The sequence below is a fragment of the Anastrepha ludens genome, chromosome 5, assembly GCF_028408465.1.
Source record: "Anastrepha ludens isolate Willacy chromosome 5, idAnaLude1.1, whole genome shotgun sequence".
Taxonomy (NCBI): Eukaryota; Metazoa; Arthropoda; class Insecta; order Diptera; family Tephritidae; genus Anastrepha; species Anastrepha ludens.
This window is the reverse complement of record NC_071501.1, coordinates 118,209,357-118,235,960: the sequence shown is the minus strand read 5'-3', so window position 1 is coordinate 118,235,960 and position 26,604 is coordinate 118,209,357. Positions and strand designations below refer to the sequence as shown.

Sequence of the window (26,604 nt, the reverse complement as noted above, 5' to 3'; positions counted from 1 at the left end):
CTCAGGAGGTGGTAGGAGAAGAAGTTCGTTGAACACTGGCGAAATTCTAGCGCCCAGCGACAAGCGAAACAATTCCTTACGCCGGACAGAGGAATTTTTGATAAGCTACTTTCACGCAGCAGTGTAGACTTAAGATTTCTAACTGGTTACTTTGCAGGCCACTGTGGGCTGAGATGCCACTTAAACAAAATTGGTTTCTCTGTGCGAACATCTGTCGATTCTGTGAAATGGGCACTGAAAATTCAAAACACATATTTTGTAAATGTTCTGCACTAGGCAGAAAAGGACTGCAGCACCTTGGTGGTAGTCTCCAGACATACCATTGCTGCGACGGCAACGTTGATTATGCATTAGGCCAATTAAACCACCTCATCCGCAAAAAAAAAAAAAAAAATGGAAGAGTGTCATAATCCAATAAAAACCAAAATATGGCAAAAACGGTTTCAATATTTTTAAAATAGGAACTATGCCTTCCTAAGTAAAAATGCAAACATATTTTCATTTAACGAGATGCTGTTAGTTAATCGCCAGCATTTTTTTTTTTTCATAGCATGAAATAAAAACTTGTGGTTCCCACGACAGTTGGCCTGACCGGAATGGCCTGGATTAATATCCGGCCAAGGACTATCACTCCAGCAACAACATGTATGCGAAATTTTATGCTGCTACAACAACAAGCGTGTGGTCATTTTTGCATACCTATCTAAAAAAAAAATTTGTTTACACTAAGCCACTCTTGCAAAATGCTTCTGCTCAATAAATGGTGCATTAATACTACAAATAATAAATTTTTGGGGCACCAAAATGTACGAACTCTTACTACTTTCGAAAGAACAGACACTTAACCGTAAATTAAAATTAAAATAAAAAAAAGAAAAGAAAAAAATAATAATAAAATAAAATAAACGTAAAACAAATTATAATAATAAAAAGAAAAAAAATAATAATAAAAATAACAAAACCACGTAATAAAAAAAGTTAAGCACAAACTACGATTCGTCTAAATGCACAGCAGTGGCCAGGAAGGAAATTTGAGTATTGAAATAAGCCAATATCAAATATTCTGAAATTCAGCTACTTCAAAAGTGTATCTATCTAAAGAAAATCAAATCGAATAGCGGCATAAATTTATGCCCTTTAGGAAATCACCACCTTTAGGAGGGGAAAAATTATACAATTTCCGCTGCCGCCGCTATTAGTGCTAATGTCTATTTACATGATAAAGATTTACTTATACCGCAACACTAACTGTCTCACTTCAGCGGCAGCATTCCTTTCGATACGCGAGTATAAGTTTCCCATGACAGTGGCGGTTTTCACTACGGCAATGACGCAGATCTATATCTGGCCAGGAACAATCATTCCGGCAACATTTTTCAAAAGTAATAGAGGAGCTTTCATGCTGTGCAGCGTAAGAAAGTTTCTTCTTCTTACTCAGCATGGCAGTCCTGGATGGACCACTGGTTCCGCAAATAAAGTTTACTTTAGATTAGTTGAAAGTGAACTTTGGATTATTTGCTATTTTAGCAATCAAATTATTTGCATAGATGCAGTTATGCAGGTGTGCACTTACTGAAGTCAACTTGTAACGATGGAGATTTCTATGATTAAACAAACGAAAACATATTCCGAAAACATTAAGAAATCTCAATTCACGATTGTCATCAATAACTTTTCTCTTATTTAATATGCATTAATTCCAATTAGTTGTGTGTTTTCAAAACAAAAGAAAAAATGTTTTTACAAATGTTTAAAATTTTTTTTTTTAAACTAAAACAACAAGTTTCTCACGATTTTTTAAATAAAAAACAAATTGACGATTTTTAACACAATTGTTTTACATTTAAAAAAATGTTTTTTACACATAAAAAAAAATTTCACGATTTTAGAAATAAGAAATTTTTTTTTGGCGATTAAACCAACAAAATTTTTTCACAATTATTAAAATTTTTATTTTATTAAAAATCGACAAAAAAAATTTAAATTCACAAAATTTTCACAAAATTTAAATTTCACAAAAAAATTAAAAATTTAAATTCACAAAATTTAAATTTCACGAAAAAAATTTCACTTTTTTTCACAAATTCAAAATTTAATTTTTTTTTTATTTTAAGAGTTGTGAAAAAATTTAGTGTATTTTAAAAATTATGAAAAAATTTTGTTTGTTTTAATAAAAAAAATTTCATTTTTTTTGTGAAATTTTTTATCTATTTTATTAATTGTGAAAAAATTTTGTTTGTCTTAAAAATCACGAAAAAAAATTTCTAATTTTGAAAAAAAAAACTTTTCCCAAAAAAAATTCAAAAATTTTGAAAAAAAAAATATATTTCACGAAAAAAATTTTTTACATATTAATTTTTTTTTTTATAATTTAAAATTTCTTTTGTAATTTAAATTTTTTTATAATTAAAAGTTTGTTTTGTTTTTTTGTTTTTTAAATATACTGCACATTTAAACGATATAATGTTCTCGCTACAAAAATAGCATTTTTTAACAAATACAACAAAAATAGTTTTCGCTTCCCTTTGAAGCACAACTCATAATGGTTTACAACAACTGCTTTGCATCTTAGCTTACTTTTGAATATTATTTAATTTCATGATCAACGTCATATCCATGGAAATATGTATACATATATGTATGTATGTGTGTATAGGTATAAGTGCATAGTCACTGTGATATTTTCTGTTCTTACTCGCTCTCATTTGCGTTATTTTCTATTTTGCATTTTATATTTGTTTTTTTTTCTTCTTTTTTTCTACTCATGTCTGCTTGTCCAAGCCCAATCCTGCTGCACTGAGAGCAAGGCTGTTTTGAACTGTCATCTTCCAATGCAATATTTATGCACATATGTATATGTAGGCATGCAACTATGTATTTTTTGTCAACGCCATGTGCTTTATTTCAACTTCATTTCATTTTTTATATTTACTAGACATAATTTCAGATTTGCATTTTTTCTTTTGTTTTTCGTTTTTGATTTTTTACCATTCACAGAGTATTTTCTTCGTTTTATGCTACTGCATTTTTTACAACAACATGTATTGTAAGTATAAATATTATTATAACTATATAGATAATATATATTACTGTATTATTATTTTCTTTTCTTTTTTGCTTCTAACATTCATCAAATAGCGCGTTGGCAATTTAGCCACGAAAATTACATTTCAATGCATATATGTATGTAGGTATATGTAATAATATATACGAAAAATACTGCGCCTTGAACTTCATCCACACTCCCCCTCCTATCCTCCTCAGCACGTTTGATTATCATTCAAAAGAAGACTTTCTCGGCGGGCAATTTTTGAATGAAAAATTTTTTTCTATAAGCTTTCACTTTAATTTTGTTTGCTTTGAATCGTACATAGCAGATTATACGCGGGGATTTTGTGTTTGTTTGTGTTTTTGTTTTTTGCTTCAGTTTATTTTCCAGCTAAACATTCAAAGAGTCTCATGCCGAACTCTCATTGTCTTCGAAAACAAAACAAAAAAAAAACACGCATCACTACTCGCTTAACGCGTCGATTGAGCCATTGCGAGCAACAAATGCTTTGCAATAAGTGGCACATACATTGTGGGAAGGTGTGTAGGCTTATTTGTTTTGTATGTACGTACAGTCACTTAGACGCCATCAAAGCCATAAACTTCAAGTACACGTATTTCAAAATCACCGGAAGGACATAGCGGCGGATTGTTGAACGTTTTGCAGCTATCCGTTTTGCCGAAACGTATATTCTCATCCATCCAAATGGCTTGGCCCTCACTGTAGGTGGCGAAAAAACAAAAGTGAACATGAAAAAGCGTTTTAATATTAAATACTATAGATATATAATGGGTGTTTTTTTATCTGCATGTGAAGTATACATATCGCTAACAATGGTACGACAGCTGGGAATGGCAAATAGTGTTCACATTTCTCTTCATTAAGGCTTTTTTTACGCAAAGCAAACCTCAAAGATTGTTCAAGCTTAATTCTGTTACAAGACACCATAGGCTCGTGCTTATATGGGTGCCAGAACACTGCGATGTTCAAGGGAATAAAATTGCCGATGAATTAGCCAACTGTGGATCAGCGATTCGCCCACAGGAACCAGAGCCAATAATCGGAATCAGTTCCGTAGGAATCATGAATTGGATCAGCGATTATGAATGCAATTTATATAAAGAGCGATGGTCCGGTCTAGAACGCTGCAGAACTGCAAAGTGTTTTGTGACAAGTGCGAACAGAAAAGTGTCAAACTTTCTTCAAAAACTTGAAAGGAAAGATATTCGGTTGATGGTTAGGACACAATCCATGGGATCAACATATGACCACCATTGGAACCATTGAGAATCCGATTTGTCTGTCTTGCTTGGAGGACGCGGATAGCACCGAGCATTTTCTCTGCGAGTGTCTGGTATTTGCTAGAGAAAGGCTACGAATTTTGGGTTCCTATGTCATGAGAACGAGTGAAATTCGTTCTCTCAAACTGGAGGGTATTTTCAGATTTAGGAAAGAAACTGTAAAATTCTCACAGTTCTAATTATCTCTATTTCTGAATTCTGTCCTACCTTTTTCCTTCTGTTACCTCTCTCTTTTCCTCCTTGACTATCTACCCTTTCACTTTCCACAGCTTTAGTTACGAAATCTCTCGGAGCCTATTGGCTCAACCTTTCAAATTTCAAAAAATGTCAAAGGCTTGGCAAGTCATTATGAATCGTTTAGTGCCAGAACAAATTGTGGAAATTTACTTCGAAAAAAATAAATCTATCGCGAAGTTCAGAGAACACTGGCGGCATCATTGGTTCTTATTTCTTTTGAAATGAGGAAGAAGCTGCCGTTCCGGTGAATGGTAAGTGCTATCGAGCCTTGCTGACTGAATTTTTGTTTCAGCCAAATTTATTGGAAAAAGTAGTCCAAAAATTGACCTGATCGAATGAACCATGAAACACTTAGCCGCGACGGACATATGCCGGATATCCTAATCAAAAAATAAATGCCATGAAAATATCTACCAGATTATAGTAAGTAGCTGAAATGGTTGAAGTACCAGTATGTCACTCCCCAAGTAGCACTAAAGAGCCGTTTTGATACCATTATGAGACCTCCAACAGGTAGATATCTACAGCCAGCCAGAGCTGTTGATATAATGGAGAATATTTATGGGATTTAGGTTGGCGCACTGCCCCAGGTTGTCGAAGAGATTAGCACCCAGTGACCTTAATCATCTAGCTGCCAAAACCCGGACCTTTACTACATTTGCTCAACAGTCTCCTTCTCTAAAAGGTCCCCACAGCTTTTGCAATGAGGGTTAAATGGTAAACCTAGCTTTTTCGTGTGTGTCCCGACCGTCCAGAGACCAAAGGACTTTCTGAGTCCTTCGTATATCGTATTGAGGCCAAAGGGTTTTCGAAATAGCAAAGAAATGGAGCTCCATCTTTTCTGCGCTTTCCAGATTATATTAAATAAAAAAATGTATGCCAACAATATTTCTGTTTTCTTTTACCATTTAAAATTCTCAAGCTCTAAAAAAACACCCTTTATATATAATATATTTCCAAATTAAGCGTTTAATTACCCGCCACCAATGGTTATCATTTTCGAATCGGCTGCCATAAATAGTTCTGACGCATGCCCCAAATCCTTTTCATTTTCAATGCCTACCCATGGGTATTTGGCGCGTTCCGGATAGAGTGAAAAGAGGAAGGTTTCGCCGGTGCCAAAGTAGGCCTGTCGTTGGCCTTTGTCATCTTTGACATTGCGTTCGAACCAACGCGATGAGCAGTAGGCGCCAAAGACCTATAATGAAAGCGACATTTGTTAAAAAAATTTTTCTGGTTTTTTTTTTTTTTTTTTTTAATTTTATATTTTTTCGTTTTTTTTTTTTAATTTCGCTTTTTTCATAGTTTTATTTATTGCATATTTCTTCGTTTACCTCATTATTGCACGTTTTAATCATCATTAACGTCGGCTCATGCTGTTCCACGCGCACATAGAAGGTGGTCAGCGAGCAGCCATGTTCCTCTGTGGTGTAGAGCAGTACCGGCTGATACATTGTTATCCTGACGGGCAGCCATGACCAGAGCGTGAAGAGCTGAGGAGTCGGGAGAAAATAAATTATTAGGTTGATATTCTTCTTTTTTTTTCTTTGATTAAATTGAGTGAAATAAAGTGATTTAGCGTAAATTAAATTAGAAACAAATAAAATTCATACATATAAATAAAACAATACACAATACATACAGAATAACTTTTTCGTTTAATACATAGCTAAATAAAATTATAAAAACTCAATTGCATTACACAAATAAATTAAAATTTTTATTTTTAAATTAAATATTTTTTTTATTATGCAAATTTTATTCAATTTAATTATATTATTTATTTACTTATTTGATGATGACATTAAGCTTTTTGTGATTGACATGCGACAAGCGCCAACTTAAAGCAGATTTTATTATTACTTGTGTTTTTTATTTGTCAGCTGTCATGAGCCAAAATCTTATTGTAAGTTAGTTATTAGAAGCTTTTCAACTCTCGAGATTTTCCTCCTTTACTTGAAATTTCACATTCGAAATTTTTTATTCGAAAGTTGACATCTGATATTTGAAATTCGATATTTGATATTTGCAGTTCTTCATGTGATATTTAAAATTTAAAATGTGAGATTTGAGATTTTTTATTTGATATTGGAAGTTTGGTATCTGAAATTCGATACTTGATACTCGAAATTTGGCATTTGATATTTTAGGCTCGATATTTGATATTTGAGATGCGATGTTTGACATTTGCGGTTCGATATTTGATATTCGAGATTTCAGATTTCAAGTTTCTGAGGTGATTTTTGCCATTTCATTTTATAATTTCGAATTCGATATTTGATATTCAAAAAACGCTATTTGATATTTAAAATTTGATAGTAAAAATTTTTAAGTTGATATCTGAAATTCGATACTTGATATTCGAAATTTGGCATTGGATATTTTAGGCTCGATATTTGATATGCCATGCTTGACATTTGCGATTCCATATTTGATATCCGAGCTTTCATATTTAAAGTTCCTGCTTCGATTTTTAATATTTCATTTTAAAATTTCGAATTCCATATTTCATTTTCGAAATTTTATATTTCGGTTTGGAAATTTCTGATTTGATTTTTAGCATTTAAAATTTGATACTTGGTATTTAATATTTAAAATTTGAAATTCAATATTTGAAATTTGATGATATAGATGATAGACGAAATTTAAGTGTTGATATTTGAATATTTCTTGTTTGACATTCGTCGTTTGACATTTTATATTTAATAATTGATATTCGAAATTTGATACTTGGCATTTACATTTGATATTCGATATCTGATTTTTGAAACTTGAGTTGTACAATTTGAAATTCGATAGTCGAAATTTGAGATTTGATATGTGAAATTTCTTGTTTGATATTTGAAATTTGAGACGTGATATCCGAAATTTAACGTTTGATATTCGAAATTTGAATTTCGTGAATTGAGATGTGACATTTGAAATTCGATGTTCGAAATTGGAGATTTGATGTCCGAAATTAGAGATTTGATATTTAAGTTTCAATATTTGACGTATGATATATCACTTTTTTTGTTTAATATTTTGCTTTTTATTTAATATGAAATATATTTGGAATTTGGTTTTTCATATTTGATATTTATTATGAAAATATTTTCAGCGAAAATTTATTAAAAAACTATTTAAACTAATTTCATACAACCAAAAATTAAAACATAAGAAAAATAAGTAGTATAAAAATAATCAACAACGTCATGCAAACCTATCCATATACACTAAGAAAAATAAAAAAATCGTACAAAAACAGCTAGACAATTGAACTATAAAGAGCTAAATAACACTATAAGTATGATATTTGCACCAAACATTTGAATTGCAAATGTCTTAAATGCATTTTTTTTTTTTTTTTTTAATTTAAAATGCAATTAGCCCATATGCGTATATACACTCGTAAGTACAGAGATATGTTTGTATGTAGTGTGGCGCGATTTTGTTGATGTTATTTTGCTAGAATTTACTACAAAATTTAATCGATTTTCAGCAGTGGCTACTGTGTTCACGTTTCACGTTGTTGATGTTTGTGTGATTTTTTGATTTTGTTGTATGCTATGTAGTTCATATACGAGAAGTACGAAAAGATTTGTTTATGTTTTTAACAGAGAAACATTAAGTTAAAATATGCCACAACGTGTTGGCATTCAAAAGTTTGTAGAATTACTTAATTCACTTATGGAATAAAATGAAAATCTCAATAAAAAAAAACCAAAAATTCTTCTAAAAAAACCAAACGCTTTCTATTTGAGTACAAACGAGTAATTAAAATATATAAATAATTTTAGTTCTCTATAATTATTTTTAATTTTTTCAAGTTCACGTTTTGGCCTATTTACATACATCTTTTAGTTTGAACAAAATGGAAAAACTGTTTTATTTTTCGAAAAAAAATCTCTTGTTATAATCGCATTGCGACAAATATTCTATTATTTTTATTAATATTATTTATTTTTATTTATTATTCATAATTCTACCACAAAATCCACAAAACCGAAATACTCCTACTCATTAAGAAATAAGTCACCAAACCAAAGTACGAAATATTTGAAATCCTGTATACTTTTTACAACCTGTCTTCGATGCCACCGCTTGCTTATTCGATGAACTCCATCAAAACAGTAATTCTATAGATGAAAATGAGGCATCTTTAATAAAACTTTAAGGCTTCTAGGATATAAATTTATAAGTGGATATTTTCATTTCACGAGCCGCTGTCGGTATTTTTTTTTTTTTGTAGTTGAGAGAGTTTTGTAACATAAAGTAAATTGTGCTCAATACAAAAAGGAACATCGAGTCTGATCTTAGTCTGATAATCAAGAAGTGAGAATTTTTGTAGTGCAAAATGGTATTCAAGAAACAGCAAAAGAAGTGGTTTTTTCAAATTAATATCTCACACCGCTTTAGCCATTTTTAATGAAGCTTTTGTTCGAGCCATCATTCTGTGGCGACGAAAGTGGAGTCCTGCCTGAGCTAATTTGTACTCAAGACGAAATAAGGATATTGCATATACCTTCTGCTCAAATATGAACGAGACGTTATCAATAAAACGGTCCGCGGATGACATATGGCAAAAATAAATTTTTGGTTTTTTGGTAGGACTGTTATAAGCTTACATGGCAAATTTCAGCGTGATATGTCACATAGTTTGTTTTCTGTGCTTCTGTAAACAAGTCAAGCTCGAGTGTGTTCTTCGAATACTCTTTTTTGACTTCAATTGTCTCAAAATATTTTCCACGGAGCGCCAACTTGAGCTTGGGAAACAGGAAAAAGTCACATGGAGCCATATCAGGCGAATACGGTGCTTGCGGAACGATATTAACATTATTTTTGTTCAAATAATCGCGAACAAGACGTGATGTGTGAGCTAGTGCATTATCGTGATGCACGAACCATGACTTGTTGTCCCACAATGTTCTCGCGCAAACGCTTTAAAACGTCTAAATAATATTCAGCGTTAACCGATTTTGCGATTTGTGCGATTTTCAAGCACAATTTCCTTTACTTTTCCGATGTTTTCGTCGTTTACTGATGTTGCTGGACGACGTTCATGAGACAAGTTTTCAACCGATGTACGGCCCTCATTGAACGATTCTACCACTGGAAAACACGTGCACGCGATAGAGCAGAGTCCCCATTGGTTGTCTGCAACATTTTTAAGGCGTTAAATTCGAAGAACACACTCGAGCTTGACTTGTTTACAGTAGCACAGAAAACAAACTATGTGACATATCACGCTGAAATTTGCCATGTAAGCTTATAACAGTCCTACCAAAAAACCAAAAATGTATTTTTGCCATATGTCATCCGCGGACCGTTTTATTGATAACGTCTCGTTCATATTTGAGCAGAAGGTACATAATGGGCGCTTACACCCTTTTTGGTTGTTTGGCCAAGAGCTCCTCCTCCTATTTGTGGTGTGCGTTTTGCAGTTTTCCCACAAATCGAGCGACCTGCAGCCGACTTCAAACGACAGATGATATTTTTATGAGAAGCTTTTCCATGACAGAAATACACTCAGAGGTTTGCCATTGCCTGCCGAGAAGCGGCCACCAACTTTTTCTATCAATTGGTGTTTCGTTCCAGAGATCTCAAACCTATGCACTTCCGAATGGTAGTTATGCACCAAGGTGTGTTTTAGAAAATGTTCTAAAAGTAGTAAGATTCATAGAATAACCGAAAATATCAGTTGGAACTTTCATTTTGTGTAGCTTCCGAAATTTCATAAAAGCTGAGAGATATGAGCTTGAAAGCTGATCTTTTGCAGCAATCATATATGAAATGATCCCAGAAAACTATATTACCACTATTGCAAAGAAATCGGTGCAGCAGAAAACTGGTGCATAAGATGGGTGAGCTGTATGGTTAAACCAAGCTATTAGTTTGGGGAAAAAGGCATACATAATTTTCTCGGCAGATGGAGCTATACATCGACCACGAAACAGTTTTAAACCATTTGCGAAAAAAATTTACGCAAAAATAATGAATTTCTTTTTCCCCAAACTAATATTGTTGGACACCATTTACAAGACGTAGTCATTTCAGAGTAAAATGAGCCTGCCGCAGAAGCAAAAAATTATATCTCTGTTGCAATCTAAGCGCATAAAAATTAAAGTACCATTTATAAGATGACTCACGGGGGGCATAATAAACATGAAAACCACAGGACTCACGCGCGCTAAGTTCAGGAGATATGTCCTTGGCTAGAGATTTGATATGTAGATCAGTAGATGATGATGTATCTACATATTGGAATTGACACTGATTGGAAAATAAGTATTTATTGTATTTGTATCTTGTGGCATTCTTGAGTTTAAGCTACAATAAGTATGCTCAAGTTTGGCATCTGGATTGTGCTACATATCTTCATGAGCTGCTTTGAAAACCCTTTGACTCCAGTATAATAGACGGAGGACGCAGAAAGTCCTGGGGATTGCACGCCATTCTATTTGCAAACTCATAGCTCTGTTTGCCGATCATTGGACGATGGGCTCACGCGCGGTAAAGCGCGGTGGGGACCTTTTCGGGTTTGGCAGCTAGACGATGATTAAAGTTATTAGGTACTCAGTCCATTTTGGACTGCGTTGTGATTTAGCTTTCATGAACAACGATAGTGAATGTCAGCTGGCGCACCCGCGGTGGGTGTGATTGTGGGAGGGTACGAAACGTGTCGAAACAAAATTTCTACCAACTCATTTAATACCGGCTGATTTTTTTTTTTGTGTATTGTTGACATTTGACAAATTGTCAGCTGCGCTTGAATTTTTTTTACATAATTTTGGACGTATATGAAAATATAATAATGATGGGCAGCTGCGTTTACAGCGGTGGAAAGACCACCAGCCGAAGCACGTACGCACCGTTACTGGACCAGCTGACGGTTGGTCTCGTCATCTATTGGATGGCGTCTGCCTTCAGTATTAAAATCAGTCGGCATGAAATGATGAGGTCAAAATGAACCCTGGCTCCCGGACTACTAGGGTAGTGCGCCAATTTTCTCCATTACATCAACAGCTCTGTCTAGCTGTAGATGTCTGCCTGTTTGAGGTCTCATAATGGTACCAAAACGGCACTTCAGTGCTACTTGGGGAGTGACAGAGTGCCACTTCAACCATTTCACCTAAAATAAAAAAAAAATTAAAAAATTTCATCGGCCGATGGGGGCATCGATTTGCTACAAGGACCTCAACTGCCACCAAACTTTAGGTACTTGGCTGAATATACAGAAATCAACAGCATTCTGGTAATATGGATTATATGTACGCATATGAGTACATATATATACATAAATCCATGTATGAGTATTCCTTGTGCTTGTATTTTGTGGCACTCACGAGTTTAAATTACAAAATAAATGAAAAAAATTGTTCAAAATTTTCAACACTTATTCTCCATTTTGTTCAACAAGTTTGTAAAAAAAATATATTTTAAAATTTAAATTATTATATTTTTTTTATGGAACAATACAAAAAGTGCAAAATTACACAGCCTTGACTTCCATCAATCAGGAATGATCATCTACATACATATATTCGAATATACCTCATACAAATAATTATGTGCATATTTGTAAGTGCATCGACCGACACTTTCTTCTATTTGATTCCAATCTGCAGTTCACTTCGGCTATTTTTCATTACTGTTTATCGTCGCTCAGTCGATTTACTATTGTGCGGTTACATGCAAAGCTTACAAGTGGACGAAATTTTGGTAATAAATATGCACATATTTTTATGGTCATTTCACATTTAGCGGAAGATTTATATGTCCTTTGACCTCCTTATACGAAATGCGTTAAAATGCGCCCGCTCCCTATATTACCTAAGCAAATCAAGGTCGAGATGTCGCTCGAAACTTCGAGCTTCTCAAAAAGAAAGTTGTGAAACTCAGGAAAGTAATTACGTTAAATTGTGCTCTAGTTTTAATTTTTTGCATGTTAAATTCCAAAATACCTGTGGAACTATCCCTCTGGAAGAATATCAATATCCCTTGTGAATTAGATTAAAAAGCAGTTTAACTGCCATAGACTATTAGTAAGTTCTTAAAAATCAAAAATTAAGCCTCTAGTTATCGTTAATCGAATGGGTGGTGGGCACGTTTTTATTCGTAGATACTTAACATCACAAGAAATATCGTAGAACATAATATAGTAGAACTCTGATGTTAGACTTAGAGCCATTTTCTTTATACAACTTTTTTTATATTTTTTTGTCGGGACAGGTAGTCTGTACAGCACTCAGACACAATTAAGTCCATTGTACTGTACTCGGGTTTGCCTTTTATTTTTATTTAAACTTACCCGACCTCCAAAGCAATCTGAGTAGATCTTGTGTTGCCAAGGAGCCAAGGTGGTTGCTGCTTAACACATCAGTGCCAAACACCTCAGGCCTGATTCCAGCGAGGCCGGGCAGACGCACATGCTCGTGCCATGTGCTTCGCCTATAGAAAGTGGCCCGTCATTAGTCCAACCAGCTATCTGCAGTCCCTTCTGCTTAATGACAAAAGGATCTGCGACAGTCGGTCGGACATGCGAGTTATATGGAAATAAGGTATCGGGTAAATTTTTTGCTAGTTTCTCAAAATATCTCGACCTCGAGCCAACAAACGATTTATTCTTATTAATATTATTTCTTTAGCTGAATTTGAAGTCCCTAACTCAACGGAGAGTTAAAAAAAACAAAACAGTTTAAACTTTTTTTCCAAACTAATATACCTGTTACAGAAAAGATGTGTGCATAAGAGTATAAAAGTTATCCAACAAAAATCTCATTTACTTTAGAAACTTTTTCCAAGGTGACGCAAAATTAATCTTCAAGATTTTTTTTTTTTTTAAGTTTGTGCTACATGCAAAAAAATTATTTTGAGTTGTGGAAATCTTTATTTTGACCTTTACATCCTCCATTGCATATCCGTTTGTAAAGGGTGATCAGATTGTAGATACTTTTTCCAATGGGGTTTGTTTTGACAGATCACGCGTGACTGCTGTCGAACTAAATACACAATTTTTTTCAGTATTCATTGACACTTCCTCATGGTAAGACTTTCGCCTCAATAACGTTGACAAATCAGGCAATTGTATTACGAAAATCGACGCTCTGTGAAAAGTATTCATCTCGAGCTATTATGGTGTTCAGCGATGAAGCCCATTTTTGGCTTAAAGCCTACGTCAATAAGAAAAATTGCCGTATTTGGTGTATTTGGGCTGAAGAGCAACTCGAAGCCATTTAAGAACTGCCATTACATTCATTGAAAACAACCGTTTGGTGTAGTCTAAGGGTTGGCGCCAATGTAACAGTGAATGACGAATACTATCACGCCATGATAAACGATGACAATACGAAGGCGCTAATTACATATAGCCTATGAAACAATGGATTTACTGCATCGGTAAGCAATTTAACGCTCGTCTCGGACCAGTGGATTGACCATCAAATTATGTGATATCACACCTTCGAACTTTTATTCGTCAGGGTATGTAAAGTGGAAATGCTTTGTCGATTGAGGCACTGGAGGTCAACATTACTAAAGTTATTCGCGAGAAACCGACCAAAGTCCTCCAGCGGGTCATACAAAGTTGGTGTTTACGGATGACCGAATTACGGTGCAGTTGCGGCCAGCATTTCGAAGGGATTATCTTTAAAAAGTAAATGCAATGCATGGTTCCACACAAAAATAATAAAAATTGCCCAATCAAATTGAATTTTCGTTGTTTTATTTCAATTCAAAAATCAGATACCACTAAATTGATCACCCTCTATAACGCAAAACTGTCTAATTCACAACTGCCAAATGATTGACGTACGACGCCATTGGCAAAAAATTATAAATCTTCCGATAGGGTGACTAATTTTGCGCCAGCTTGTGCTATGAAAACGAACTTTTTATTTGAGGGTTAAAATTAAAAAGTCTTTGTGGACGGACGCGCAAAGATTTTGTCAAGTCGACTTTAAGGAACAGAATTGAGTTCAAAAGCGATGCACAAACACACACCTACTTACAATTATTTGTATGAGGCATACTAAGTAGTATATAATTATGTATTTTTTTTTTAATTAAAAAAAAAAAAAAAATAAATAAAAAACATTATCCATAGTCATGTTCCATTAACGGCATTACATTACATTTAGATATTAAATTACATAAGTGCGAAAAAAAAAATTTTACTTCATAGTGTCTTGGATAAAAAATATATACGTTTTTTTTTTTTGTTTTATAATTTTGTTGTTGTTGTTTTTTTTTAGTTTACAAAAATCACACTTACATCTTCGGCGGAGCAAACTAGACTCTTTAGACTATGTATGGGATAAACGCCCATAGCGACTGCCCTGTGACCAGGCGATTTCTCGCCCTTTTGAGCGAGAACAGATGGATTACATAATTTTAAAGCCATGAAAAAAGTATGGGTTTGAAGGTGAATATAAAGGAAATTCAGGGCGGGGATAGCAGTAGAATTTAAAGCAGGAAATAAAGGAATGGAGATTTTTTACAAAAGGTAGTTAGAAAATTAATTATACAAATGAGGCACAAATTTGGAAAAGGACAAAACAAGAATTAACAAAAAAAATTTTTGTTTAATATTTATTGAATTAAAAAAAAAATCAATTTAATAAATATAATTATTAAATTAAAAAAAATATTTTTCAATTTAATAAATTGAAAAAGGCAAAACAATTCAAGCGTGAAACCATAAATTATTAGGAGTTGGGAAATATTTCGTTATCGACAGAGAGAAGGCAAAGGAGCGCGTGGGAGAGAGAGAGTAAATTTATTTATTCACAGTTTTAAGGCAGCATTTCAAAAAGAGAAAAAGAAAGTATAATTAAATTTATTGCAACTATTTCACTTTAGTTAAAAGATTTAATTCAGATTTTTTCACAAATTTCAAAAAAAGAAAAACAAAAAAAAAAATATTTCACATCAAATTTCAGCCAATTGGAAAAAGTACTTCAAATGGTTTATTGTAAAACACAACAAAACTTCAGTCCTTTCCTTGTTGCCAAATAACATATACATATGCACGTTTGTATTTATAAGAATTGAGGTAAAAAAGAAAGTACTGAAACAATCTCGAAACGATTTAGCAATTGAAAACTGAAAACAAGTGACAATTCATGCCATTTTTGCCAGCTGAAATGTGGAAAAATGAGAGAAAAGCGAAATTATGAAACGATTTTGGATGTTACGGGCAAAGGCAGCTATTCAATATAAGTGCGTTAAGTGGTAAACAGGTCAACAGGCGCTAGGTAAGCAAAACGAAGAAGACGAGGCACATTTTTAAATCTTTTTTCTTTTTTTTCTGTTTAGCAAAAGCTGGAAAATCATATGTAGAAGGCAGCCAATTTGAAAAAAAAAACACAAACGAAAAAGGAAAAACGCATTTGTCACATTCCTCCACACACACACACACACACAGGCGTATAGACATTTCTGCATGCATGTGTGTAGGTGGCATACACAACAAGCAGCCTGACCAAAGACTTCATATAAAACAAAACAAAAACAATATTTGCAACACCGACAAATCATCTCCAAATCAATCAAGTCAAGTTAAGTTAGCAGACAAATTAAGCGGAAACGCAAATGCAAACTGAAAAATTGAAAAACTGAAATTGCAATTCAACTCAAAACTAGCATACAAGTAGTAGAACCAGCTTTGCATTTGCATTTTTAGCAGCACTTAAAAACTATTATTGCTTATTTATTGTTTTTCTATTTTTTATTTTCTATTTTTTTCATGGTTGTATGTATTGATATGATAATAAAAGTTATTTTCAGTGTCCCATACCAAATTGCGACAGGTCTCGGTGTACAATCGCTAAAATGTTTCAATGCACATTTCGGCAGTTCGAGTTACGAGTTACGAGAGAGTTACAGATGAGAAAAAGTAAATGAAATAAAAAACGAGATATATGTAAATCAAAGTAAATACGATACTTGTTGTTGTTGTGGCTGTTTTTGTTGCTATATTGTGTATTGTATAAATAATTATTGCTGTTTTTGTTGTTGTTGTTGTTGTTGATTTTGTAAAGCTATTTAGTAAAACTATAACTAAGCAGAACAAATATATGTGCGCGCAAGAGGCAAGGAGGACGTACATTTTTTCGTTTTTGTTTTTGTAACATATGATCACTGTTCCTGTAAGAAAATGGTTTACTTCCCGGAAGGCGCTGAACTAGCAAATTATTATAAACGTTTATTCAAAAACCAAAACCATTGCCTTATATCCACATTTATCGAAAAAGGCGATATGTGAACAGAAGACAATCAAAAATTGGGTATCTCTGAACTAATCGAAATGTTGGTGGTTCGGAAATTTAAAATTAGTTTTTTTTTTTAATTTGTTTTTAAATTTATGTTTTGGGTATCTCTGAAGTAATTGAAATGGTTGTGTTTCGAAAACTTAAAATTTTTAATTTTTTTTTATAATATACAATATTTTGTTTTTTGCGTATCTTTGAACTAATCGAAATGTTGGTGGTTCGGAAACTTAACATTTTTTATTTTTTTTATTTTTTAGGTATCTCTGAACTAATCGAAATGTTAGTAGTTCGAAAATTTAAAACTAGTTTTTTTTTTAATTTGTTTTTAAATTTATTTTTTGGGTATCTCTGAAGTAATTGAAATGTTGGTGTTTCGAAAACTCAAACTTAAAACTTAAAATGTTGATGGTTCGGAAACTGAATTTTTTTTATTTTGCTATTAAAAGCTTACATAACAAAAAAATTATTATATGATTTCAAATTAGGCAGCGCTAGCTTAGAAGCCTTACGGCTAAGACTTAAAATTACAAATTTCTCCGCGAAGCAAATGCATAAAATTTTTTCAAAAAAATTCAGTTGGCTAAGTAGTCGAAATTCGATCATCCTATACAATATTTATACCTTTCGATTAAGAAATGCCTCTAGTATTAGGTGAGATAAAAAGTTCTGAATGTTTTCCGCTAGACTCGCAAAGGTATTGGACAGTTTTGTGGAGGTAAAAAAAGAGAGACAATTTGATTACAATTTTATACAAGGCCGACCAAAACGACTGTTGTGCCAAAAATGATCGATGCTGTGCGTCAATCGATAACTAAAGATCGTCATGTGACATATCAGGAGATAAAGGCATTATTGGTGGGGCCAGCATACATTCCATATGGCATGAACATTTGGTCGTCAAGAAGATTTCTTTTCGTTAGATACCGCATAATACTATTGACCATTGCCCAAAAAAAAAAAGACTCGTGTCGATTGATGCAAAGAAATGTTTAAGAAATTCAGTCGCGGTTGTTCAAAGTACGCCTATGACATTGTAACAGGTGAAGAATCTTGGACCTATGCATATGAGCTGGAAAAAAAACAGCAATAGACAGTATGGGTGTTCCAAGACGAGCTTAAAAAACATTTGTTCGCAGAAGAAGTACCTCAATGAAAATCTTCACCAGTTTTTTTCGGAAAAACTGACAAAGTCGTAATCTCTCGAAAAACTGGTACCTCATCTTTGTATGCCAGAAGTTTCCGGAGAATTAAGGAAAAGTAACTGACGAAGATTAATCATTCTTCACCAAGGCAATGCGAGCACTCACTCACAACATTGGCGCACATGGTAAAGTTTGTGAGCACCCAAAATATCGAATTAATAGCCCTGATTTGTCACCTAATGATTTCTTTTTGTTCCCGAAAATCAAAAATAAAATACGAGGCCAACATTTTTCAAGGCCTGAAGAAAGCTGTTGAAGCCTCTAAAAATCTGGTATTTGACGTATCCATTTCTCAGTGGTAAAAGCGATTTGAAAATTGGTTCAACCGCATCCAGAAGTGTACTAACTGCCACGCGTGCTAACCAAAAAACCAAATTAACAACAAACTCATGGCATACCACTAATTTATCGCAAGCCCTTACATAAATTTCTCGAAGAAATGAAAAAACAAAGATAGACCTCAAACTCCACAAGCAGATAGTTAGAAAGATCTGACCAAAAATCAAGTATCTCGTCTAGTAGCAAGATTATCGTTCCAATTTTATATAGGTCTAGTGATTTCTGGCACTGAGGTCACGATCTACTAGAGATGCATGCAAAAATAGCGGTTCATTTATCACGATTTTTGACACATCTGCAGGGGTGGAGAAAATTCAAGCACAACCAATGCATTTCAAAGACACTTCCACCAGACAGTAACGGTAGAGTAGCTGATTTGTAGTTTTTTTTTTCTTTTTTTTTCAATTTATTTGGTCTCTAAATTGTGAAATTTTATTTTAGTTAAACGTTCACGCCGGCGCATACCACCCATGGTAGGAGTGTCTCATCGGGTGGTGCGAACAAAAATAATAAAAATTTAACGTGTACTACTTTGCATTAAACTTTTTTGTTGAATAACAACGCGCCGGTAAATGAAGCGCAGCGCGAATTTACACGCCGCCTCATAGCGAAAAACAGAAAAATCGGCCACGGCGTGAAAGCGTTAATTTAGACTGTTAACCTTTGTTTAGAGAGTTTGGAATTCTAAGTACCAAAAGCAAACACAAAACACGTTCTTCTTGTTGATTTTGCGCTACTGCTACTATTGTACCTATTCAAGGTGCCTTGATTTTCCATCAATTTTTGGTGAAGGTTGTAGAAGTGACAGTCCTTGGCCGAATGAAAAAAACTCTGGGGGGAGTGAGGTTTCTACCATTTTTAGCAGCATATCAATTCGTCAACTGCAGCTGCCACTTCTTCAGTAGTGAGCACAATTGAACTCCCCTTGGCTTTAGATGGCTCCTAAGAGCATTGGGTGCCTCCTGGGTCTAAAGTTGGTTTTATCGGATGCGGCTTGGGGAGCAAGTTAGAGAGATATCTATTGGTATTGCAATAACAAGAGGAAAGTTATATGCGTTATTGTTCCACTCTAACTTGATTTTGAGAAATTTTATTAACTTTTAATGTAACACATGAGCTGAAAAGTCCTGGGCCTAACACATAGCAGGCCGTATTTTCATTTTTATTGCATTCATCTCTTTTTCAGTTAGGACTAACTTTAAAAATACAGCTGTTCAAATGTCATGTTATTTTACTGATTAGTTCGTGAGCTATTGAGCTAAGAGTGTCGCCACTTTTTTTTTTTTTAATTTAGTGTTTTAATTTTACACTGTTGCTTGGTGGGGGAAAAATACAGATCAAGCGAAGCAAATGTGGTCTTACAGACACCGATGATGCAATTATGCACAACGCAGTAGACTTCCAAATGACGCGGTAACACCAGAAAAGATCACAAAAACCCACAAAACGGTTTGAATGAGCGGAAAGTGAAGTTGCGTTAGTTAGCTGACATCGTTAAGATATCAAAAGTTGGCTTTATATTACGTGAGGATTTGACTGTAGGAAAGCTCTGATCAAAGTGGGTGTCGCCTTTTCTTACTGTTGACCAAAACAAGAACGTGTTGATGATGGCAAAACAATGGCAAAACTACATGAATTGAACTTTGAATTGCTCCCACATCCACCGTATTTCCCAGATTTGGCTCCCAATGACTACTGGTTGTTCTTAGAGGTAAAAAAATACTCGCCGGTAATAAATTTCGCTCAAATGAAGAGGTTATAGCTCTAACTGAGTCCTATTTTGAGGCCAAATATAAATCGTTCTACCAAAGTGGTATTGAAATGTTAGAGCGGCGCTGGAATGATTGCGTTGTTTGGAAATTACGTTGATGAATAAAGCTCATTCGTAACAAACAAAATGAGACGTGTTGTCTTTGTTGGGCCCGGGACTTTTTAGCCCAAGTATGATTTTGTAATAGGACTATGAATAAGTTCGTTTCGGTTTTACAACAGATGGCGTAACTTGATTATTATTCCATCGATCCACATTTCCAAACATTCATTGGAGAGCTACTGTCGTAAGGCACAAACGTCAGTATAAGTTTTTTATTTGAAGCGTAAACAACAATATTTTTACCACACTTGAAAATGTCGAATTTCGTGCCAAATAATGTGTTTTTGCGGGGAATTCTTCTTCATTATTTTAATATGAAGAAAAAAGCAGCCGAAAGTCATCGTATCTTGGTGGAAGTTTATGGTGAGCATGCTCTATCTGAGCGAACGTGCCAGAAGTGGTTTGCACGCTTTAAAAGTGGTGATTTTGGCTTGGAAGACGAAGAACGCGAGGGTGCGCCGCCAAAGTTCATGGATACCGAATTGGAGGAATTGCTCGATCAAGATCCGGCTCAAACGCAAGAAGAGGTTGCAAAAACTTTGGGAGTTGATCAATCAACCATTTCCAAACGTTTAAAAGCCATGGGAATGATCCGAAAGGCAGGCCATTGGGTGCCGTATGAATTGAAGCCAAGAGACGTTGAACGCCGTTTTATGGCATGCGAACAACTGCTTCAACGGCACAAAAGAAAGGGTTTTTTGCATCGAATTGTGACTGGCGATGAAAAGTGGGTCCATTACGACAATCCAAAACGTCGGGCAACGTATGGATACCCTGGCCATGCTTCAACATCGACGTCGGCGCAGAATATTCATGGCCTGAAGGTTATGCTGTGTATCTGGTGGGACCAGCTGGGTGTTGTGTATTATGAGCTACTGAAACCGAATGAAACGATTACGGGGGATGTCTACCGACGACAATTGATGCGTTTGAGCCGAGCACTGCGAGAAAAACGGCCGCAATACGCCGATAGACACGACAAAGTTATTTTGCAACATGACAATGCTCGGCCACATGTTGCACAAGTGGTCAAAACATACTTAGAAACGCTCAAATGGGATGTCCTACCCCACCCGCCGTATAGTCCAGACCTTGCGCCATCCGATTACTATCTCTTCCGATCGATGCAACATGGCCTGGCTGACCAGCACTTCCGTAATTACGATGAAGTCAAAAAATGGATCGATTCGTGGATTGCGGCAAAACCGACCGAATTTTTCACAAAGGGAATCCGTGAATTGCCAGAAAGATGGGAAAAAGTAGTAGTAAGCGATGGACAATATTTTGAATATTAAATTTGTAACCATTTTACGTCAATAAAGTTTCAAATTTCGAAAAAAAACCGCACGAACTTATTCATAGTCCTATTATATTAATGGCAAATTCGCCATGTCATTCTGCAAGTATATATAATTTTTAAAAACAAAAAAGAAAATATTATATTTCTATAAAGGGTGGTTAAATTTCAAGGGCCGATGTTGAATGTGAACCACACCTTAACATCAACGACACCGTTGGACTTCTTTCTTTGGAGTTATTTGAAAGAAAAGGTGTACGTCGATAAGCCAGCAACAATTCAGGAGCTAAAGGATGAGATAATTCGGCACATTAACGGCATAGAACCTCAATTATGCCTCAGCGTCGTCGAAAATTTGGACCATCGGATGGAGATGTGCCGCCGAGGCCGCGGCGGCCATTTGGCCGATATTTTGTTCCATACATAATTGAGCCATACCAATATTATTATAATAAAGAGAAATGACAATAATTTTCTAAAAAAAATTTTATTTTATTCAAAATCTACACCGGCCCTTGAAACTTAACCACCCTTTAAGGGGGAAGTCTACTGTGAATTTTTCAAAAAATCGATTTTTTTTTATTAGCTTAAAAAATACTTTGAACCCTCTTAAATAAGGTACAATATGTGTTACAGCTGGCTAAATTTTTCTTCGTTGAAATTTCGACCTTTTCCCGAAGCGCTCCAAAGCGCGTACCTGCTATACTGAAACTTTAAACGCATTTTTCTCGAAACTAAGTTTTTGTATACGGTGTACACGATATCTCGAGTTCTGATAAATGAATCAGCTTAAACATTTAATTATATATTCTCTGTAATAGTGTCTCTCGTCTGACATAGAATTTTTTTGATATCGTTATTTGTTAAATTGTTATAAACAATAGTAACATCAATTTTAGGCAAAAAAAAAGAAAAAAATTTCAAGAATTTTTTTTTCAACGCCAAAATTTTTTATCGACATAATCCTACGTCAGACGAGAGTCAATACTATGTATATGATAACAATATTTTGTTTTTTTGTTTTAGATCACCGAAACGTAAGATTTCATGTACACCGTTTAGGCACCTAAGAAAAGCGGACCTGCGCTTGCAGAAGTGCCACAGCGGCCATTTTGAATATTTTGACTTAAAATTTTTTTTTCAAAAACTTAAATATATAATAAAGATAAGAGTTTAAATAGATTTTATGTACGAGCAATATTTTGTTAGAAATAAAATCCGGAAAATAAGCCTGTTTTTTCCCTTGTCACAGTAGACTTCCCCCTTAAATAAGTGATAAAATGTTTCTTCATTAAATTCGCAAATAAGTTTGCACTTAGTAGTGAATTTTAATTAAAAAATTATTAATAGTCCTAGGCACATCATTTTTTTAGCAAACCTCTTGCACGCACATATTTGCAAGTTCGCTTGATAATTTAATTAAAGCTTACTTAACATGTAAATAATTATTACTGATGTAGCTTAAAATTAAACTAAGCTGAATTGAAAAGCTGAAACATTGCATTCGACTCAAAATAAAAGAGGCAAATGTGTGTACATTGGATATACAAAGAGAGCTAAAGTGAGGAGTGTAATTTATTAAGAATAGCGAAAGATGTACTAAATAAAAGCTTAGTCGAGATTGCTTTGATTGAAAAAACACAAAAAAAAAAAAAAATCAGATGGCAAATGGAAATAAGGAAAGGGGCAAAAGTAGTATTAGATAAAGAAATGCAATTTCTCAGTGTCAAGAACAGCTTATCGGAGCGCTTGAAATTAATTAAACGAAAATATAAAAGAATTTCTTTTTGTTTTGATGTTTCAGTTGATTTCAAAATCTTGCCGAACACCCTAGAAATTTAATATTTTTTTTTGTTAATTTTTAGTACAGCTTTAGTATATTTCTTTTGTTGTTGCTAATTTTAGTTTCATATTTGATCGGCATGCATGTAAGAAACTCACCTCACGTATGGTCAATGTGTGCGACATCATTTGTATATTGACTTGTGATTGACTCGATGGCAAATTATCACTGGATCGCGACTTAACTAATTGCTTCGATCCGCTATTCAATACGGAACGGCTCTTTAGTATCATTTCAGTCTTCATAAATATTCTAGAGATATATGTGGAACTGTGTGCGAGAGGAAGTGAGAGAGAGAGAGAGAGCGAGCGGAAAAAGTTAAATGATTAAAGTACAGCGACAACTAATTGCACCCACACTCACCTCAGTCCCCTAATACTAAATGCGGCATGCAATAATTTCGATGGTGACACTGGTATCTTCTTGCAGAATTTAATCAACGCATTACCAATGTCATTTTTAATATTATCTGGACTCCATTCGTTGTTGGATTGACACTCTTTGTGGAAGAGATTGATTATCACGAGCGCGACACGATACAGCACCTTAATTCCCTCATGGAAATAGCAATCCATAATGCGTACTAAATGTTGAAATGGTAGGCCAGCTAATATCCACCAGCACCAATCCATGAAGACGCGTTCCAGTTTAACGCCAGGGCAGATGCGTTGAAAATAGGTCACGGCACTTTTCTGCAAATTAGAAGAAGAACAATGAGCAAAGGGATGCTATTAAAGCAAAAAACAAAAAAAAAAACAAAAAAAAAACAAAAAAAAAACAAAAAAAAATGAAAAAACATTTAAACAAAGTTTTGAATTATGCTTTCGCTGCTACTTAAATGCAATGCACAAAAGTATGCTAATTAATTGGGTATAGCTTATTATTTGTGAGACATTAAATTTGGTTTGAGCGTAGTAAAGATAAACGTAGCATACTTTTCGGCTGCGCTGACTTCTTTAAGGTTACTGACCCCTTTTTTACACTTACGCTGTGCTTTTTGGCAATTTGCATCACCGTTTTCCAGGTGACTTCATGCTGTAATTTGGTTTGTTTTATAAATACTTTTTCCTTGCTACCGACAAGCGCCGCCAAACAATGATACGCTTCCTCCTCTGAAATAAAAAAAAAAAACCATATGAAAAAGATGGATATTAGAAATTGTAAATGAATTAAAACAGACAAGAAATTAAAAGAGAGCTCACAAGAGACTCGTAGATGGTTGAAGTAAATCAGAGTCTGGTGGAGTAAATTCGGAATAAGAGGAAGCAAATGAAATGTAGATATCACAATGAGTCCTAGGGCCATCGAGTGTCTTGTCTTAAACAAGCAACCTGACTAACCTCACCTAACCTAACCTAAAGTCGGAATTATGAAGTAATTCATAGGCTTGTTTTGACTTTCACCTATTGACTGTTATCGCCTATAAAAACTCCAAGCCAAGACAAAACCAAAAGGCCAAGAATTTTTTTTTTGTTCTTTGCGTTGAATATTTGCGAAATTAATATAAGTATTTTGATGCCTGAGACATTCCTTATGTATGCCGTTCGTTAACTTGGGTTTTATAACTTATATTTCACACATTTTTGTACAGGGTGGGCCATATAAACCTGCTAATGTTAAACACAAATAACTTTTGCAATAATCATTTATTTTGGTTAATTATTAATGAATATATTTTATGGAAATTATGTATGAATTATCAAACAAATGTCCACCATTTTTCTCGATACAAAGATTGGCTCTTTTTAACGCGTTTTCCATTACACCACATAATGTTTCTGGTTGAAGACTCAGTATTTCGTCTCGAATATTTTGCTTCAGCTGTCTAATAGTCTCTGGTTTATTAAGATACACTTTGTCTTTTAAATATCTCCATAAAAAGAAGTCGGGCGCAGTCAAATCTGGCGAACGAGGTGGCCAAGGGAAATCTGAATTTTTGGAAATCAGACGTTCCCCAAAAATTTCATTCAGCATGTCCATAGTTAGCCTACAGCATGCGCAGCTGCTCCATCTTGTTGAAACCCCAAATTAGGATACTGCTCTGCTATTGGCCGCAAAAAGTTTTCAATAAATGTTCTGTAAGAAGCTCCTGAAATCGATTTCGGCGTTTCATCCTCATTTTCGAAGAAATATGGACCGATAACTCTAGTGGCCATAACACCGCACCAAACAGTACATTTAGATGGGTGCAACTGATGTTGGTGTGTTGCGCTTGGATTCTCAGACACCCACAATCTACGGTTTTGTTTGTTGACATAACCATTTAAATGGAAATGCGCTTCATCCGACATCAAAACATTATTTAAAAAATCAATTTGTGTGTAAAATATTTATTGTGTAAAACGCATGGCGTACGAGTATTGTAGTTGTTATTGGTGGTTCCATAATAAATTTCCAACAATTCAATTATAACCTACAAAAAGAGAAAAATAAATATGTATGTCAAAAAATAAAAAAGTTATTTGTGCTTAACATTAGTAGGTCTTATTTGGCCCACCCTGTATAATCCCTCAGAATTTTTATAAGTTCTAAAAATCATTAAGAAAAAAAAAATACAAAAAACCGAAACCTCTGACAGCGTAAATAGGTAAATAGTGCTATGCAGATTACCCCAAAACTGATTTAGAGTCACAATATAGGTTTTATGTCAAAGGAACCATTATCCCCATGCAAACACTTGCTGACAAACTGTATTACCTCCTAGACAGATAGAAAGACACCCAACAGAGCTGACCACAGCAAAGTCTTACGAAACGTAGTGAATTTTTTTAATTCGATATTTTGGGCTTAGCAGACCAAGATTCGTATTAGCCACACGGGCATGATAACAGATGCCTCATAAGTCTTATTAACACACATTCATACGTACATATTCATATGTACATATAAAAATTATGACTTCAATATGACATTGAGCTGGCTAAGCATTCGCGATTGACCTATATGAGGTGGGTGATGGTGATGGTGAAAGGAATTTTGTCAACTTTTTATTACTGCTTAAGCAGCCAAGTTATCATACGTAAATTGTTGAATATTTGAATTTAAAAATATTTTTGGATTAAAGCCAAACAAAGATACAAAATGCAAACAACAGGCGGCTATTTATTTTTTACAAGCAAATTTTCCGATGCCAAGATAGAAAATATTAAAACAAAACAAAAAAATTCAGAGGCAAACAGGATGAGAAATTGAAATGGATAGAAAAAGGTAAT

The 26,604-nt window shown here is 34.3% G+C and overlaps 1 protein-coding gene across 8 annotated transcripts in view; it reads right to left on the bottom strand.

The window, feature by feature from the left end:
* Positions 1-2,853: 2,853 nt before the first annotated feature.
* Positions 2,854-26,604, bottom strand: part of LOC128864587 (GTPase-activating protein skywalker) — a 111,775-nt gene continuing 88,024 nt past the window's right edge. For 6 of the 8 annotated variants that reach the window (XM_054104332.1, XM_054104333.1, XM_054104334.1 and 3 more), the window contains exons 5-11: positions 24,380-24,504; positions 23,756-24,084; positions 23,491-23,662; positions 8,652-8,705; positions 5,922-6,080; positions 5,565-5,785; positions 2,854-3,769 (exon numbers count right to left, since the gene is read on the bottom strand). In XM_054104332.1, the coding sequence (XP_053960307.1) occupies positions 3,628-3,769; positions 5,565-5,785; positions 5,922-6,080; positions 8,652-8,705; positions 23,491-23,662; positions 23,756-24,084; positions 24,380-24,504 (1,202 nt within the window). In that variant the 3' untranslated portion in view covers positions 2,854-3,627. Of the gene's footprint in view, positions 3,770-5,564; positions 5,786-5,921; positions 6,081-8,651; positions 8,706-16,363; positions 16,394-23,490; positions 23,663-23,755; positions 24,085-24,379; positions 24,505-26,604 lie in introns of all 8 variants that reach the window. The other 2 variants (XM_054104338.1, XM_054104339.1) reach the window with 2 other exon arrangements.